The sequence below is a fragment of the Octopus bimaculoides genome, chromosome 4, assembly GCF_001194135.2.
Source record: "Octopus bimaculoides isolate UCB-OBI-ISO-001 chromosome 4, ASM119413v2, whole genome shotgun sequence".
Taxonomy (NCBI): Eukaryota; Metazoa; Mollusca; class Cephalopoda; order Octopoda; family Octopodidae; genus Octopus; species Octopus bimaculoides.
Window position 1 is genome coordinate 129,558,306 of NC_068984.1, and position 17,698 is coordinate 129,576,003.

General features: G+C 35.7%; 3 protein-coding genes across 3 annotated transcripts in view; 1 reads left to right on the forward strand and 2 right to left on the reverse strand.

Annotated features, from left to right (window-relative positions):
- Window positions 1–2,996, reverse strand: part of LOC128247635 (zinc finger protein 271-like) — an 8,148-nt gene extending 5,152 nt beyond the window's left edge. The window contains exon 1 of the mRNA XM_052967491.1: window positions 1,931–2,996. The gene's annotated coding sequence lies outside the window, so the exon portion shown is untranslated. The remainder of the gene's footprint in view (window positions 1–1,930) is intronic.
- LOC106872433 (zinc finger protein 208) overlaps window positions 1–17,698 on the forward strand; it is a 43,597-nt gene that overhangs the window by 16,177 nt on the left and 9,722 nt on the right. Inside the window, exon 3 of the mRNA XM_052967681.1 lies at window positions 13,057–13,719. Coding sequence (XP_052823641.1) covers window positions 13,057–13,719 — 663 coding nt within the window. The remainder of the gene's footprint in view (window positions 1–13,056; window positions 13,720–17,698) is intronic.
- LOC106872441 (zinc finger protein 721) overlaps window positions 6,314–17,698 on the reverse strand; it is a 15,103-nt gene continuing 3,718 nt past the window's right edge. Inside the window, exons 2-3 of the mRNA XM_052967490.1 lie at window positions 16,071–17,070; window positions 6,314–8,956 (exon numbers count right to left, since the gene is read on the reverse strand). Coding sequence (XP_052823450.1) covers window positions 7,697–8,956; window positions 16,071–16,766 — 1,956 coding nt within the window. The 5' untranslated portion in view covers window positions 16,767–17,070 and the 3' untranslated portion in view covers window positions 6,314–7,696. The remainder of the gene's footprint in view (window positions 8,957–16,070; window positions 17,071–17,698) is intronic.

The window sequence follows — 17,698 nt, forward strand, 5'->3', positions numbered from 1 at the left end:
GGCCGTTTTCATGCGGGTGACACGTAAAAGCACCCACTACACTCTCTGAGTGGTTGGCGTTAGGAAGGGCATCCAGCTGTAGAAACTCTGCCAAATTAGATTGGAGCCTGGTGTTGCCATCCGGTTTCACCAGTCCTCAGTCAAATCGTCCAACCCATGCTAGCATGGAAAGCGGACGTTAAACGATGATGATGATGATGATGCTGATAAATCTGTAAAAATACATTAGTAGAGGAGGGCAAATAGCAATGATATAAGTTGAAGCAACTAGCTATGTTTGAGAAGTAATCACTTAGACATTTTTCCTTTCAGATGCAAAACAGACACAAAGCTGTGCACTCGTGGTTGGAAGCCCAACTCTAACTGGCAGGTTTTAAACTATATGGCTACCACCATAAATGTACCCATGAAATGGTTAGAACAAGTGGAAAATGTGCTGGAATAAAGCTGAATGGATGTATGTGCATGGAAGAGCTAACATAGAATGGGGTAGGACTCAGTGAAACTCTTCACAAGAAGAAACAAACATTTCTTAGGCCAACCATTTTATAAATTGAACCGGGTGCATTTAATGTGGTACCAACTAGTAAATTTGCTTTGCAATACAGAATACTTCATGTCTCTCATCCACATGTCATAGAACATTGGTAATGTTCTGCTTAGCTTCCTTTATGTCTAACCGTTATAATTCTCTGCTATCTCCATTCTTCCACTCTTTCCAGACCTGCCTCTTTGCTGTAATGGTTATGTCCACCTCACTGTTCTACTGTGGAGGCGCAATGGCCCAGTGGTTAGGGCAGCGGACTCGCGGTTTCGATTCCCAAACCGGGCGTTGTGAGTGTTTATTGAGCGAAAACACCTAAAGCTCCACGAGGCTCCGGCAGGGGATGGTGGCGAACCCTGTTGTACTCTTTCACCACAACTTTCTCTCACTCTTTCTTCCTGTTTCTGTTGTGCCTGTAATTCAAAGGGTCAGCCTTGTCACACTGTGTCACGCTGAATATCCCAGAGAACTACGTTAAGGGTACACGTGTCTGTGGAGTGCTCAGCCACTTGCACTTTAATTTCACGAGCAGGCTGTTCCGTTGATCGGATCAACTGGAACCCTCGACGTCGCAAGTGACGGAGTGCCAACACAACAACTGTTCTACTATGATCTCATCTTTCGTCTGACAAGACCCCTGTCCCAGTCCGAGACTTGGTCCGTAGACTTCAGCAGGTCCCGTAGGAATTTCCATTTATTTTTTAAGCTGTAAATTTCTATCTCCCTTTCTCTATCGTCATTCATATTAATTCTACACACCATCACTTTGTCTCAAATACTTAATTAAATAAATTACTATAACTACATAAATCAATAAGTTTATTCTGGACCATCACTAAATAGACATCGGAAGTCACCCAAAATCATGTTTCTCATTGCAGACAGTTCTGTCACATTCCACACGCCGACCACCGGTGAATTGGGGTTATTACAAAATATACACATCAAATCAACACACACGAAAAAAAAAAAAAAAGAAGAGATTAGAATTAAACTTCCTACACAAATAAAAATCGTTAGAATTTTATGTATTCTTATTGTTTAAATTATGTTTAATCAGAGATTTCAGAGCATCATGCAATGTGGAAGAGAATATCCATGCATGACTAGCAACATGAAAATGTTTTCAATTAGCAAATCTGTAATTTACTTTATATTACATGTAACACTGAAGTATTTTATTTCTTTCAAAAACAACAGGTCAACATTTCAGCTTGGAAGTATTATCCTGCAGGTGAAAGTCAACAAGAAGACGGGGACGGCGAGTGAATATCATTGTTCTAACATTCTGTTGTCACTTGCATAGATTTTATGGTTAAAAAGTTCACATAATAATTCTGTTTTTCATACATATCATTACATATAAGTAAATCTTTGTCAGCTTACCGTTTCTAGCATGTCAACAGTAAATCAATGTATCAACCAAACTCCAAAAGAAGTTATCTCGTTGTAAGATTGGGAATTTCAAACGTTTTAACCCCTTTTATTCTACGACATAAATGTTGGGATATCTTATCTTTTCCAGTCTTTAGACATCAATTCGTATCTAATCACAATGAACCAATCTATCTAACTTCGTTGTCTTTACCTGCTCTTTGCATCAAAGATATATGTGTATATCACGGCATTACTCTTATCCTTTGTTTAGACGTATATTAGATATATGTGTTACCTTACTATATATTGTTTTATAATAAGATAATGATTCACTATGCTAAGAAGAAAAACTTCGAGAATAATAATTCCGATATCAAAATCTCTTAATTACGCTGAAAGAATAATTATTGTAGATCACGACTGTTCTATGTCGTGCTATTCAGTTTTAATTAAAAGAGGAATTTTACTTATCAAGCGGTTATTGCTGAAAGTAGACCTATTAAAAGTTTGGGCACTGTCATGCTATTAGCTGTCAGAAGTGAAAGTGCTCACTGCTAGTGAAGTATCTGTCTGTCTGCCTGCATGCCTGTTGCTGGTCTGTCGATTCTTTGGCTACTGACAGCTAATACCATGACTGGCCGGAGCGAGCTATATGTCTGTCTGTCTGTCTGTCTCTCTATCTATCTATTACTCGAAAGTTATTGGAACAAATTTGACACCTATATCCATGCGTTTGAAAACACACAGAGTATAAGGGTACTACTAAAGCAGAGTGGTCCCGAACGCGCAGTCGCGCGTCCGCGCTAGCTAGTCGTGAGTGGTCGATCCTATTATTTTTAAACTTCAAACTTCATTTGTTTTCTATTTTGATAAATTCTCTCTGTTGAAAATTATATTTTTATATTTTAAATAATTTGCAATTTCAGGAAATATGTTTTTATATTAAATTTGTGTTTTCTAATAAGGTGGACGAGTGATTGATAGATAGATAGATAGATAGTAGATAGATATCAGTAAGTAAGTAAGCCAAAGTATCAACTCAAACCAGCAGGCAGACAGACGGACACACAGAGGCATGCAGGCAGACAGACAGATACTTCACTCGCAGTGAGCACTTTCACTTCTGACAGCTAATAGCATGACAGTGCCAAAGTTTGGTCAATCCACAGCACTGAATTGATATACAAAGAGAGAATGTGTATAATTAAATGCAGATGTTTCTACACAGAATTATGGTTAGAATTTCTATATTGATTTAATGTCTCCGGTAGGAAATAAATACTCAAATGTTAAAACCATATTTTAAAGTGATACTTTAAAAATAGAGACAGATCCGAATCGATGTCTAAAGAGAGAATTTACCTGAATGTTAATGGCGTTAAATTGGCTAACTTTTTTTTTTTTCAGAGTGTAAGAGTTATGCGAAAAGAAGAATCGATTGTAAGTCTTACCAATCATTCTTAGACAATATCCAAAAATAAAAACGGAAAAAGAGGAACAAGAAAAGAAAAAGAAGGGAAAAACATCAATTCAACATCTGAGCGCAGATTGTCCTATACTCTCTGCTTCCGTCTATCCTCAACTGTAACAGTAACTGATAAACCCAGCTCTCTCCACTGCAAGAGCTTCAGCCACCTCCCTCTTGGAACTGTACCATGTTGGAGGGGAGAGGATGCTGCCTACCAAAGGGGAACAAGCGTTGGTGAAGGAAAGAAAACAGGGAAGAGATAGAAACAAGCACTTGCTCGTGACGCTCAATTACCCCAAGGTTTTTCAAAAGTTGCTCAAGGTTAGTCATCTTGAATCAAAAGATGGACTCAAAAGCTCGGCCAGTAATTGGGGCTCCAAGAGGACAACACACTGATGAAGGAGGAACCGCGATAGATGGGGAGGAGTTTGTAAACAGGTTTGTAGTCTACTGATGTGAAACTGGATGGTCGAGGAACTCGCATTTGGAACTGTTAACATTAAGGCCCCTATGACCAAGTTTCTCAATCATCGTCTTTGCAGTTGCAAGGACCTTATCAGGAGCCCCTCCCCACAGACAAGTATCATCAAGAAACCAAACAATTAAGTCCAGGTCAGCTCCCATCTTGGAAGCATTATCAATACCCAGTGCAAAAAGAGCAGGTTCAAGTGAGCTACCCTGTTGGACTCCAGATGCAGATGTGATGAGGTGGTCACCAAAGTAGAGGCAGGAGGCCTCCCGATAAGCTTGCCAAGCAAAGTGATAGGGCTGTGAGACATTTTCTTTTACTGCACGGAGGACGACATTCCGACTAATAGAATTGTGGTACGAGGGGACTGTAATGCGAGGAAATAAGATACGATTCACCTACCTCTCGTTGTCAACTGTCCAGCTGTACTAAATTCAAAACACGTGCCCTGCCCGTCGCACCTAATGCTAGCAGCTGCTACTACCAATCCCTCTAGCTTGCTTCACTGATGTTCGTTCGCGGCAACTGCGCCAGGCCAAAGGAGGACGACCCTGGTGTTGCTTCCCTCATTTCCTCTTTCCCACCTCTTGTTCCGGTCAGGCCGCTTGACCGTTGACGTCACATTCCTTTCCTTCCGACTCATCTCATGCCCACAGTGGCGAAAAATCATGAGTCTGTGCCATGTTTAATTATGTATAGTATAATAAACACTGCAAGCTCATGAAACGGTAATTTTCATTATGTTTTACTTTTCTTTCTTTTTAAGACGTGTTGTTTGTATCAATATCTGTTTTGTTCGCAGCAGTTTTAAAAAAAATTCCCATAATTAACAAATGTCTTATTTTTATCCAAATGTATATCTTAACTAAACTGAACGCTTGAAGCACACGTATGTAATAATTTCACTTGCCTCATTATATGTGTTTTAAGATGTTTATTTTACCTAATTTTCGTACATACATTATACAGTTACTGACACCCGCTTATATGAATTTAAGCAAATGTCCAGCCTACCTGCTTACACCAACATCCCTATTATTTGAGACCTGAGAGTACGCAAAAATGAAAAGAACACTGACAGTTCATTTTAACAGATATATTTATCAAAATTACATTAAAATATCTTGAAATACCAAAGAGTAAATTTATTCAATAAAATTGCCATTGGCTTCAACGACAGCCTCCAGACGACTTCGGAATCTCCTGCAACTCTTTTGGACGATCTCCTTGTTTAAGTGAATGTTACCATAATCCTTGCCTTCAGTTCATCTTTGGTGTTACAAGTTTTGTTGGCCTCTTGCATAATAATCAAGGGGGTTGCAGTCTGGAGAGTTAGGTGGCAAGGTGTTAGGAGTGATGTGGTCACAGAAATTATCTGGGTTCTCCTGCTCGTGTGGCATGGTGCAGAGTCCTGTCTTCTAGCAGCCACCCTCTTGACCCAGGGCAGCACTACCTTCTCCAGACACTTGATGTAGGCCAGAGGTTCTCAAACCTTTTGGGCCACCGCCCACCTCATGGCCACATAATATCCTCAGTGACCCCACCCCTATTTTTATGTATAAATAAATAAATATTTTATATTTTACTAATTTATATACACTATGAATTTATTTGATATTTAATATAATTTGTATACAATATCTTGTATGAGGAAAACCAAATATCTTCCTTCATTACCTGCCAGGTAAGAAACCCAGACACCCCCATGTCCCTGGTTGATTTCAAGGGATTGTTGTCAATCATGACCTGGATCTCACCAACAAATTCAGGAGTTCTTATCAGAATGATCAGAGTGAGTTTTCCGAGCTGCTGTACCTTCGTAATCACCATTAGATTCGTCCAACTCTTTCCGAATCCTCTGCACCGTTTTCGGATTGACACCCAAACACTGAAATGTTTGTATTGGAGCTTCCAGCACAAATGCCAAGCAGTACAGCATGTCGTTGCCAAATTTCTGGGAGAGTGAATTGCATTATGGTGCTGTTTTTTTAAATTTTTTTTGTTTTACAGACAGTGGTCTATTGACCCTACTATACTGTGTAGTCAACAACAACAAAAAAACAATATAATGCGCATAATTAAAAATATAAAATGGTGACAATTTACCTATCACACCATGTATATATACATACACACATATACATAATTTCATATATGTATTTATATGTCTGTGAAACTAATAAACTAAAACAATTGCCTGCATATAGCATCTCTGTCACTCCCACTCCAATTGTTGTTTTAGTTTTCTTTTCTCAACATAACTGATGCAATAGAAGAGTGACCAGTCCATAAATTATTCTCACAACTCCCACACTTCTGAACTTCAAATTCTAAAGGTAATTTAATTCCTACTCTCAACTCAGGATTTAAAAAAAAAAAAAGACCATAATGAACATGACAGAGGTCAGATTAGTTGAAAATACACACAAAAAAAAAAAAAAAAAAAAAAAAAAAAAAAACTTATCAATTTTATTTGGTGAAATTAGTGGTCAATGTACAGACAACTTTTGCTTTTTATAATTTATAGGAACACAAAAGACAAAGACAGGTGTATGAACAACGAGCAGGTATATTAGTTTGACGCTCGGGAAAATGGAAAAGTCTTTTTTCGTTTTGAGCCTACACTCTTCAACAGAAAGGAACATGAGAAAATAAACAGAGTGAAGGGAAAAAAATCTTGTAGATTTAGCAGTCAAGCATTGGCGAATGATTAGAAGAAAAAAAATTGAAAGAAAGGGAGATAATAAAGTGCTGGTAGATACAAATACTCAATTCAAAAAAACAAATAGAGAGGAAAAAGAAAACGAAACGCGTGTGAGGACGTGCACAAGAATTATATTAGTTAGATGCTCAGTGAACGAAGGGAGTCTTTAATGTCTCAAGCATGGCTTGAGAAAGGAGAAAGGGAAAAGTCTGGAGAAGAAGGAAAATCGTCAACTGTCCATATACATATATGTATATACACGCACACACACACACACAGAGATCTGCATTTTGAAGGCAATTTCAGAAAATTATCTCTGTTCTCTTTCAGCATACAAGACAAATTTCTCAATTATTTACCTATATCATATATAGGTATCAGTGAAGGTGCATGGCTTAGTGGTTAGGGTAGTTGGTTCATGATCATAAGTTCAATTCTCAGTGACATGTTGTGTCCTTGAGCAAGACACTTTATTTCACGTTGCTCCAGTCCACTCAGCTGGCAAAAATGAGTAGTACCTGTATTTCAAAGGGCCAGCCTTGTCACACCCTGTGTCACGCTGAATCTCCCTGAGAACTACATTAAAGATACACGTCTGTGGAATGCTCAGCTACTTGCACGTTAATTTCACAAGCAAGCTGTTCCATTGATCGTATCAGCTGGAACCCTTGTCATCGTAACCAATGGAGTGCTCCTTTTTTTTTTTTTTTAGATATAGGTATCAACAGTATTTTTCACTGACCTGGAAAAATATGGAATATACATAAGTATGCTTTTATTTAATATATCATGTTATCTCAGCAATGTAGATGTAATTGTGATGATAAAAAATATAGTCACTGCAGCTTGCTTTCACAATGTTATATCTTCAGTCCAGTTTGAATACATTTATGGATATACAAGTTATTTTTTTTTAATATTGTGAATTTTAACAAAGTGGATGTGTCCAAATAAACTACATATATCTCATATGCTGCAAAAGAGTACCTCAAAAAGGGAATCATGGTGAGTATATAGTATGTCACTGGTTCATTAATTACTGTTCAGTTCACGTGGCTAAACCAGGATTTAACGATGAAAATGGTCGTAAAATGTTGACTGTTGTTGTGAGCAGTAACCAATTCTAAGAGACAGTCACATTTTTGTATGGATAGATATATGTGCGGTTAAGTTGCGTTTTTCAGCAAAAGACTTACCACAGATATCACATAGATATGGCTTCTCCCCTGTATGAATACGATTGTGTTTCGTTAAGTCACTACTTCCAGAGAATGATTTACCACAGATATGACAACGAAACGGTTTCTCCCCACTATGAACACGTTGGTGGATAGTTAAAACACTTTTATGAGTGAATGGTTTACCACAGATATCACACTGATATGGCTTCTCTCCTGTATGTACACGTATGTGTTTCGATAGGATACTAGCTCTGGAGAATGATCTGCCACAAACATCACAGCAGAATGGTTTTTCTCCAGTGTGAATACGCTTATGTTTAGCCAAGTCACTACTTGCAGAGAATGATTTGCCACATGTATCACAAGGAAAAGGTTTCTCACCTGTATGCATACGTACATGTTTAGTTAAGTCACCATTCCGTAAGAATGATTTACCACAAATATGGCAGTGATGTGGTCTCTCTAACGTATGAATACGTTTATGGTTGGTTAAAAGATCATTGTAAGAGAATGATTTACCACATAAATTACAGTGAAATGGCTTCTCCCCTGTGTGAATATGTTTATGTCTAATTAATCTAGGGTTTTCAGAGAATGATTTACCACAGACATCACAGCGAAATGGTTTCTCTCCTGAATGCATACGTAGGTGTTTAGTTAAGGCACTACGTCCAGTGAATGATTTACTACAGATATGACAGTGAAATGGTTTCTCACCCGTATGAATACGCTTGTGGGTAGTTAAATCAGTGGAATGAGAAAAAGATTTATCACAGATATCACACTTATATGGTTTCTCGCCTGTATGAATACGTTTGTGGGTAGTTAAATCATTGGAATGGCAGAAAGATTTGCCACAGGTATCACACTTATATGGTTTCTCTCCTGTGTGAATACGTATGTGCTTCCATAAGTCATTACTTCCTGCGAATGATTTACCACAGGAATCACAGTGATATGGTTTTTCTCCTGTATGAATACGTTTATGTCTACTCAGTTTAGTGCTGTCAGAGAACGATTTATCACAGATATCACATTGATATGGTTTTTCTCCTGTATGAAGACGTTTGTGTCTACTTAAGGAGCTACTTGCAGAAAATGATTTACTACAGACATCACAATGAAATGGTTTCTCTCCTGTATGCATACGTACATGTTTAGTTAAGCCACTACTTGTAGAGAATAATTTATCACAGATATGACAATGAAATCGCTTCTCCCCTGTGTGGTTATGTAATTTAATCATTTTAGAAGAAAATTTTCCACAGATTTCACAGTGATAAGGGGTTATTTTTCTAACATTTTGAACATCTCTTCAATGAATATAAAAACTCAGTCTATTGTTATCAACTGTAATATTCACTGATATCTAAGAGGTGTTGTAAACACCTTCAAAAATTTAATCAAGTTTCATTAAAAGGGAAAGGCATCAGACAGTGAGGTAGAGAAACGTTGCTATTAAAGCCAGTATTTCACAGTAATTCTAACATCGATTAATAGCAATGGGTTATATCTGTCATATATGAAATTTCCCCTTAGACTTCAAAAGATTACAAATATCGAAGATGAATTCAATGTAAAAATATATCCTGAATGCCAACGTTATCAGTTAATCTGAAATAATAAAGAAACAGTATAAGAGACAGAAGATAAACATGGAAATTTTACATTTCTGTATTGATAGACAAATTATATAAACATAGTACAACTGGTTGTAATGTCAAGGTAACGTGGCAGATGTCAGAGATAGGTAGTACCAAGTTGCAGTTTCTCCGTTTTAACGGGAATTTTTTAATTTTATTTTTCTTACGTTGCCTTTGGAAATGAACTGGAGTAATTACAAAAAATTTTTTTTATCGAAAAATGGTCTCATTAATAGCATAAACTCGTTCTACGAAAAAATGATGACAATTTATTTTTATCAACCTTACTGGTTGTGTGATATGCTAGAAACAACCGCCAAATCACCGTTAAATCACACCTGTTCGTCTGAAAAATATGTACATTTTTTTTTAACCGAAAAGGCTTCAATAGTTTTCGCAAAATTTTTTTGACAAAATTTACCCAGAGCATTTCCAAGGGCACCGTAAAAAAAAATCTGAAAAATCCTTATCAAAACGGAGAAATTCCAACTTAGTGCTATCTATCTCCAATGTTCGCCGGATATGTTATTTAATTCATATCACATGTAACAGTCGGGGATTTTTTCTTTTTCAAAATATCAGATCAACATTTCGGTTTGGAAGTAATTACTCTGAAGAGTAAAAGTCAGCTAGACGACGACGATGGGCGAATATTTGTTCCAATATGCGTTTTCACTTGTATAGAATTTTTATTTATTTTGGGTAATTCTTCAGATTAACACCTGCACGATCTTCACTAAGGTGTTATAGGGTTAGTTTTAGGGTTACGGTTAGTGACGGAATTCCCTAACCCTAACACCCTAGTGAAGATCGTGCGGGTGTTAACCTGAAAAATTACCTTATTTTGTAATGAGAGATGATTTTTTTTATTCAAGATATAAACAAGAATATATTTTACAAAAGAAAGACAAAGAAAGAAAAGGAGAAAAAAAAGGACAAAGAAAAGTATAGAATTATGTTATGGTTAATAATTCTGTTATTTACGCACGTTATTAGAGATTTATACAAGTAAATTTTTGTCAACTTACCTTTTCCAACATGTCAACAATGAATCAGTGGTGCCGACCATACTCTTAAAGCAATTAATTATTTAGTCGTTAAAATTGGGTTTTTCAAACGTTTTATATACATTAACGTTCAGAGAGCTTCTTCGTTCTTTAGACATCAATTCGTATTCGCCTCTATTTTTAACGTACTCTTTGTTGAGTGTAATTACATTCATCTTTATATACATACACATATGTATACACACACAAGTATATGTATATATATATATATATATATTAATATATAGTATTATATATAAATTATATTAATACATAGTATTATATATAAATTATATTTAGTATTATATATTTTATACTGTGAAGCTTAATTTAATTTTAATTTTTAATAAATTGATTTTAATTGAGTTTTTACCTGTAATTTTGGATTTTATCCCTAATATTATTATTATGTATATATATATATATATATATATATAAGATGGGTACTACTAAAGCAGCGCGGACACGAACGCGCAGTCGCGCTAGCTAGTCGTGAGTGGTCGATCCTAACCCTAAACACGTATTCATTTGCACACGCGGGTTAGGGATAGGGTTAGGATCGACCACTCAAGACTAGCTAGCGCGGACGCGCGACTGCGCTGCTTTAGTAGTACCTATAAGATGTTCTAAATGATATATATTTTATAATTTTTTCTCGTCGTTTTTAACATTTCTAATCTCCATCAAGAAGGTAATCCCAGTAATTATTCAGTTTACGTTCGTCAAAGAATAAATAATTAAATTAAGTAAAGGGAAATAACTATATACAACAAAGTAGATTGTCTGATACCTTACTAACCCTTGTCACCCCGCATCATCTTTATCTGTAATTTACAACTGATTTCTAGCTTCGCTTTGGAGAAAATGATTATTTACTCGACTTATAAAACCATCTAGTTGTGTCTTCCACACATAAATCTGTATTTCTGACAGGTTATCTAGTTAGCATTCCTTACTGCTTTCTTCTTTCCTTTCATAAAACAAACTTGGGATCTATTTCAAAACGGGGGCACCAGTTTTCATTTATGTTTTATGTAGTGTTTTTGGTACCGAAAGACTTTCAAACTTCGTATACTTATCTATTTTGTGTTATAGAACAGAAAAAAAATTTTGTATTCGAATTTATTTCATGTAAAAAATTGTCTTATTTCGATAATTTCTACTAATCACTGACGTCTATTCAGTTGAAAACAGTTAGCGCTGTAACGGTGTATATCGTATTAATACCCTAACCCTAACTCTAGAATCCGAACTCTAAAATTGTTACACACAGATACGCACAGCGTAATTTATTATATAAACAATATATGCGTATAAATTACGATTAAACCGGATGAAATATGTCACAGGGAATAACATTTTTATGATCGCCCAGCAGTAACTCTATTCAGCTGAATAGACGTCAGTGATTGGTTGAAATTACAGAAATACGACAACTTTAACATGGAATAACTTACGATGTACATTTTTTTGTTAAGAAGACTAAGAGTAAAAGATGTTTTATATGACACATTCTACCAGTGTCCCAAGTTTCAAAGTGTTTCGTTAAGAAAATACTGGTGCCCCCGTTTTAAAATAGATCCCAAACTTGCAGCTAAAAGTACGCCTAAAAAAATATATAAAATAAACAAGTACTAAGAAAAAACAAAAACAACTGAAACTAAAATCAAAGTTATCAATACTGTCAACAATACGTTTTGATTCTACGAACGTAAACTGAATAATTATCGGTGATCCCTCTTACATGGTAGTTGTAAGAGTATGATTGTAAACTCCTCGCTCTGCTTTTTGCATTTGAGTATTTATTTCCGAGTTACGATATTAAATCAATATAGAAATACAAATAATTTTTGTGTAGAAACATTTGTATTTAATGCTCGTTCAGTTTTACACGTTTTTCTTTTTTTGCATCTATCCAGTGCAATGGATTGACCGAAGTCCTCGAGGGTCTACATTTAGCAACAACCGATTGATACGTAAAACTGATTAATTTCTCTCATTTATGTCTGCAAAGCTAGCAGAACATAAAACTCCAGAACTGTCGTGGTCTACAATAATTCTTTTAGCGTAATTAAATGATTTTGATATTGAGCTATTTTTCGACTTTTCTCTTATTGTGAATTATGAAACTATTAAAAAAAAAAGCCTAAGGTGGTTTGGACGACCGAGAATTCTTAGATTCGGTTTCGAATCTAGGCTTGGAGAAGGAAGTGTTAATTTTTACAAAAAAACATTTATTCAATCTTGCCTTACTCATTTTGCCCCACCTAAATTTAACTTTTATATGCTCAAAGAGAACGGAGATAATTTTCTGAAATAATGTCCTGAATGTGTTACAATGTTTTTAATGCATTTAAAGTACGCGTAATCACGGAGATGTGAGTTCGAGTCTCATAGCTGGCCACCTACACTTTTTTCTGCAAAATAGGGGTTGTTTATCCTGTCCAGGCTCTATTCTTAGCATTATCCTTAAAAATCACTTCTGTAATAATATGTTTAAATAATAAAATTATTACATCAATTCTCCAACCATACAGTAATTCAATACTAGTGCAAACACATAAACACATTGGAACAAAAAGTATTTCCACATCATGGTTGTTTTGCTGACTTTTATCCTACAGGATAACACTTCCAGACCGAAATCTTGATGTGTTATTTCTGAAAAAAAAAAAAAAGCACCCAAACTTGACTGTTACATGTAATGTTACATGGAAAAATTTGAGCAAGAGAAATAATACTGGAGGCCTACACTGGCAGGCTGCACTCATCTATCTTGATGACATCATTGTATTTGGTCGAACATTTGATCAGATACTGGAGAAGTTATTGGAGGTATTTAAGAAGTTTCGAGCTGCAAACCTCAAGTTGAACCTGAAGAAATGCTGTCTGTTCCAGAAGAAAGTAAGATACCTGGAACATGTTGTGGGTGAAGATGGTGTCCATACTAACCCAGAGAAGGTGGCAGCCGTGGGAGATTGGCCAGTTCCTACTTGTGGAAGCGAGTTGAAGAGATTCCTAGGACTGTGCACCTATGACAGGTGCTTTGTAAAGGACTTTGTGACGGTGGCTGCACCGTTTTACAAGCTGCTGGGAAAGAGCCAAAAGTTTGAATGGACTGCCATGACACGGAACGCTTTTGACAAACTCAAACAGGCGCTAATAAGTTCTCCTGTATTGCCATACCAGGACCCAAGCCAGCCTTTTAAAATGGATTGTGACACCAGTAGCCATGTTATCTGTGGAATACTGTCTCAGAGGGAGGGTGACAAAGAATATGTGGTGGCGTAATACAGTAAAAAGTTTAGTCTACCGGAACGAAACTACTGCGTAACTCATAAAGAGCTTTTGGCAGTGATGAAGAGCATTGGCTTTTTCTATCCGTACCTGTATAGTTCCCACTTTACCATCAGAATGGACCATCCAGCACTCAAGTGGCTGAAGACACTGAGGAATCTGGAGGGACAATTAGCATGCTGGCTAGGGAAACTGAACCAGCAAATCTATGAGATACAGCATCATCTGGGGCAGGTAAATGGTAATGCTTACAGTTTGAATCATCATCCTTGTAACCCGGACTGCAAGCATTATGCAAAGTGCCCTTCACTTCAAGACAGTAAACTTCTCTTATCAACAGATTTAATTGCTCGCTGAACTTTTCCACGTGTTTCTTATTCTAGCTACTTTCTGAACAACCACTTTCCCTGTTAATTAAGTCCCCTCTCTAAGAGAAGCAATCAACTATTTCTAATAAGTGAGCTGGGCATTTCAGAGTATCTATTTCCAGTGTGTATTTATCTGGTTCATCTGCTAGATATAATTCTTACCTTCTCTGTAAGTCCACCTGTGACTCCATCACCCTTCTTGTATGTCCACAGCTTATATGTATGGAGTTCCCACCTATGCTCTTCAGCATAGTGAACGAGGTCATCTACCTGATGATACTGAGGTCTTGTCTTCTTTCCTAGAGACCAACACTCTAGTCTTTGCTCTGTATACCTTGATGCTGCTCAGTTCTAGAAATTCCATGCTTGGAATTTCTTTTCTAATTCTGCTATCAATTCTACTCTCAGAATTAGATTATTAATGTACAGCAGATCGCATAGGTACACATTTTTAATCTCTTCTCTGATGACTCGCAACACTATAATGAATAGGAAAGATCTGAAAATTTAGCATTGATGGACACCTACTTTCACACTATATTCATTGCTGACTCTCACTAAATACAGCAATTTCTCTTTTACAAGTAATTCTCCAGCAGTTGTCTCTCCAGGAACATTGCATCTGTCTTACCTCTTCCAAGCATAAAATCAAATTGTATTTCATCAGGACTAAATCTATTTTTGATCAAATATACTGTCATATTCTGCATGAACTTCATAACCTGATCCAGTATTTTGATGCTACTGCAATTCCTTCTCTCTAGTGCACCCCCTTTGACTTCAGAGCAGTTTACAATCATATTGTTACTCCAGTCATCAGGGCATCAAACTAGAATGATGGCCACTGTTCAGTAGATGAAAAAAAAAAAAGTGTCAAACTTTCTGAGTGGGTGGAAATACCAGGGTGATTGAGGGATCCAGGCACGATATGTGTCAGATTTGGATTAGAAGTATGCGAATTAAGTTCTCATCCAGAACTTTCAAATGATATATAATTTTCCATAGAAAAAATGCATTTTGACAAGAAAATGATCAAGCAGAAAGTGAGTTTTTGCATGGTCAAATTATGCTTGTTTTCCTTCAATGGCACTCTATAGTGATACATATTTCTATTCATTTTTACAAATGCTGCATATATGTATGTATAGAGAGAGAGACAGACACACACACACAAATTTATACATATATTCTATTATGCTGTGATGAACAAGTCTCTTTTACATTTTATTTATTGATAACATAACAATTGAACAATATTACTGATCTCTGAGAATATATATGATTATGCTTTTATTTAAAATATCACAATATGTTATTTCAGCACTACGGTGATAATAAAATATAGTCACAGCAGCTTGTTATTATACTTCTGTATCTTCTGTCCATTTCAAATACAGTTATAGTTATACAAGTTATTTTAAAAATAAATTTTAACACAGAGCATGTGTCCAAATAAAGTATGTGTATTTCATGTAAGAGGTTATTAATAGAGTTCACATAAAGAATGGCATCTGGCCGTAAAACACTACCTCAAAAGGGAAACCATGATGAGTATATAGTTTGTCACAAGTTCACTGATTGCTGTTAAGTCCATAAGGCTAATCCATAGTTTAGCAATGAAAATGACCTTGAAATGTTATCGGTTGTTGTGAGTGGTAATCAATTCTAACAAAAATACAGTCACACTTTTGTAAGGAGAGATATATGTGAAGTTAAGTTGCTTTGTTGAGCAAAAGATTTATAATATATATTGCACAGATATTGTTTCTCAACTGTATGAATATGATTGTGGTCACTTAAATCACTAATTTTAGAGACTGATTTACCTCAGTATGAATACGTTTGTGGTTAGTTAAAATACTATTACGAGTGAATGATTTACCACAGATATCACAGTGAAATGGCCTCTCTCCTGTATGCATACGTACATGTATAGATAAGCTACTACTTCTGGAGAATGATGTACCACAGACATCACAGTGAAACGGTTTCTCTCCTGTATGCATACGTCTGTGTTTAGTTAAGTCACTACTTGCAGAGAATGATTTGCCACAGGTATCACACTGAAATGGTTTCTCGCCTGTATGCATACGTATATGTTTAGTGAAGTCACTATTTCGCAAGAATGATTTATCACAAAAATGGCAGTGATATGGTCTCTCCAACGTATGAATACGTTTATGGTTAGTCAAAACATTGTTATAAGAGAATGATTTACCACAGAAATTACAGTGATATGGCTTCTCGCCTGTATGAATACGTTTATGTCTATTTAGTTTAGTGCTCTCAGAAAATGATTTACTACAGATATCACAGTGAAATTTCTCTCCTGTATGAATACGTTTATGTCTACTCAGTTTAGCACTCTCAGAGAATGATTCATCACAGATATCACAATGATATGGTTTTTCTCCGGTATGAAGACGTTTGTGTCTAGTTAAGGAACTATTTAAAGAAAATGATTTACCACAGACATCACAGTGAAATGGTTTCTCTCCTGTATGGATACGTAGGTGTTTATTTAAGTCACTATTGGCAGAGAATGATTTACCACAGATACCACAGTGAAATTTCTCCCCTGTATGAATACATATGTGTTTATGTAATTGAATCATTTCAGGGAAAATTTTACCACAGATTTCACAGAGATATGGTGTAGTTTCTGACATTTTGAACAGCTCTTCAAAGAATATAAAAACTCAGTCTATTGTTATCAACTGTAATCTTCACTGACATCTAAGAGGTGTTGTAAACACCTTCAAAAATTTAATCAAGTTTCATTAAAAGGGAAAAGCATCAGACAGTGAGGTAGAGAAACGTTGCTATTAAAGCAAATATTTCACAGTAATTCCACCATCAATTAATAGGGTTATATCTGTCATACATAAAATTTTCCCTTAGACTTTAAAAGATTAGATATTGAAGGTGTATCCAATTTAAAATAAATCCTGTATGCCAATGTTGTCTGTTAATCTGAAATAATAAAGAAACAGTGTAAGAAATAGAGGATAGATAAACATGGAAATTTTACTACATTTCGATATTGATAGACAAATTATATAACATAATACAACTAGTTGTAATGTCAATGTAACACTGTTTCACTCCAAACAAAGCCATGGAATGTTGACACACACACACACATACATACATATATACATATTTATTTATTTATATAAGAGCATTACTATATATGAGTCCCTCTTAGCATGAGGCATTCATGTATAGTAATGCCCTTATATAAATAGATATATTTATAGGGAATAAATGATGGATTTTTCCCTTATGAGGTTTTGTTTTTTCATGCTAACTACTTGATAAATTCTTACAAAGACTTTATCCTATTATTGAATTATATATATATATATATATTAAAGTAGTTACAAGCATTTAAAATGTCATTTCAGTCAATCAAAGCCTTGATTGCCAGACATACTGTATGTCATAACCATCCTCATAGGAACAGTGCACAAAAACCTTTACTTAATCTCTCAACCTGCTAGAAATAGCAGCCATATCTTTCTTTCACCAGACAATCATCATCATCATTTAAAATTTTCTGAAAATCTCCCGAAAATAAAAAAAGTAATTGCGTGCTTAA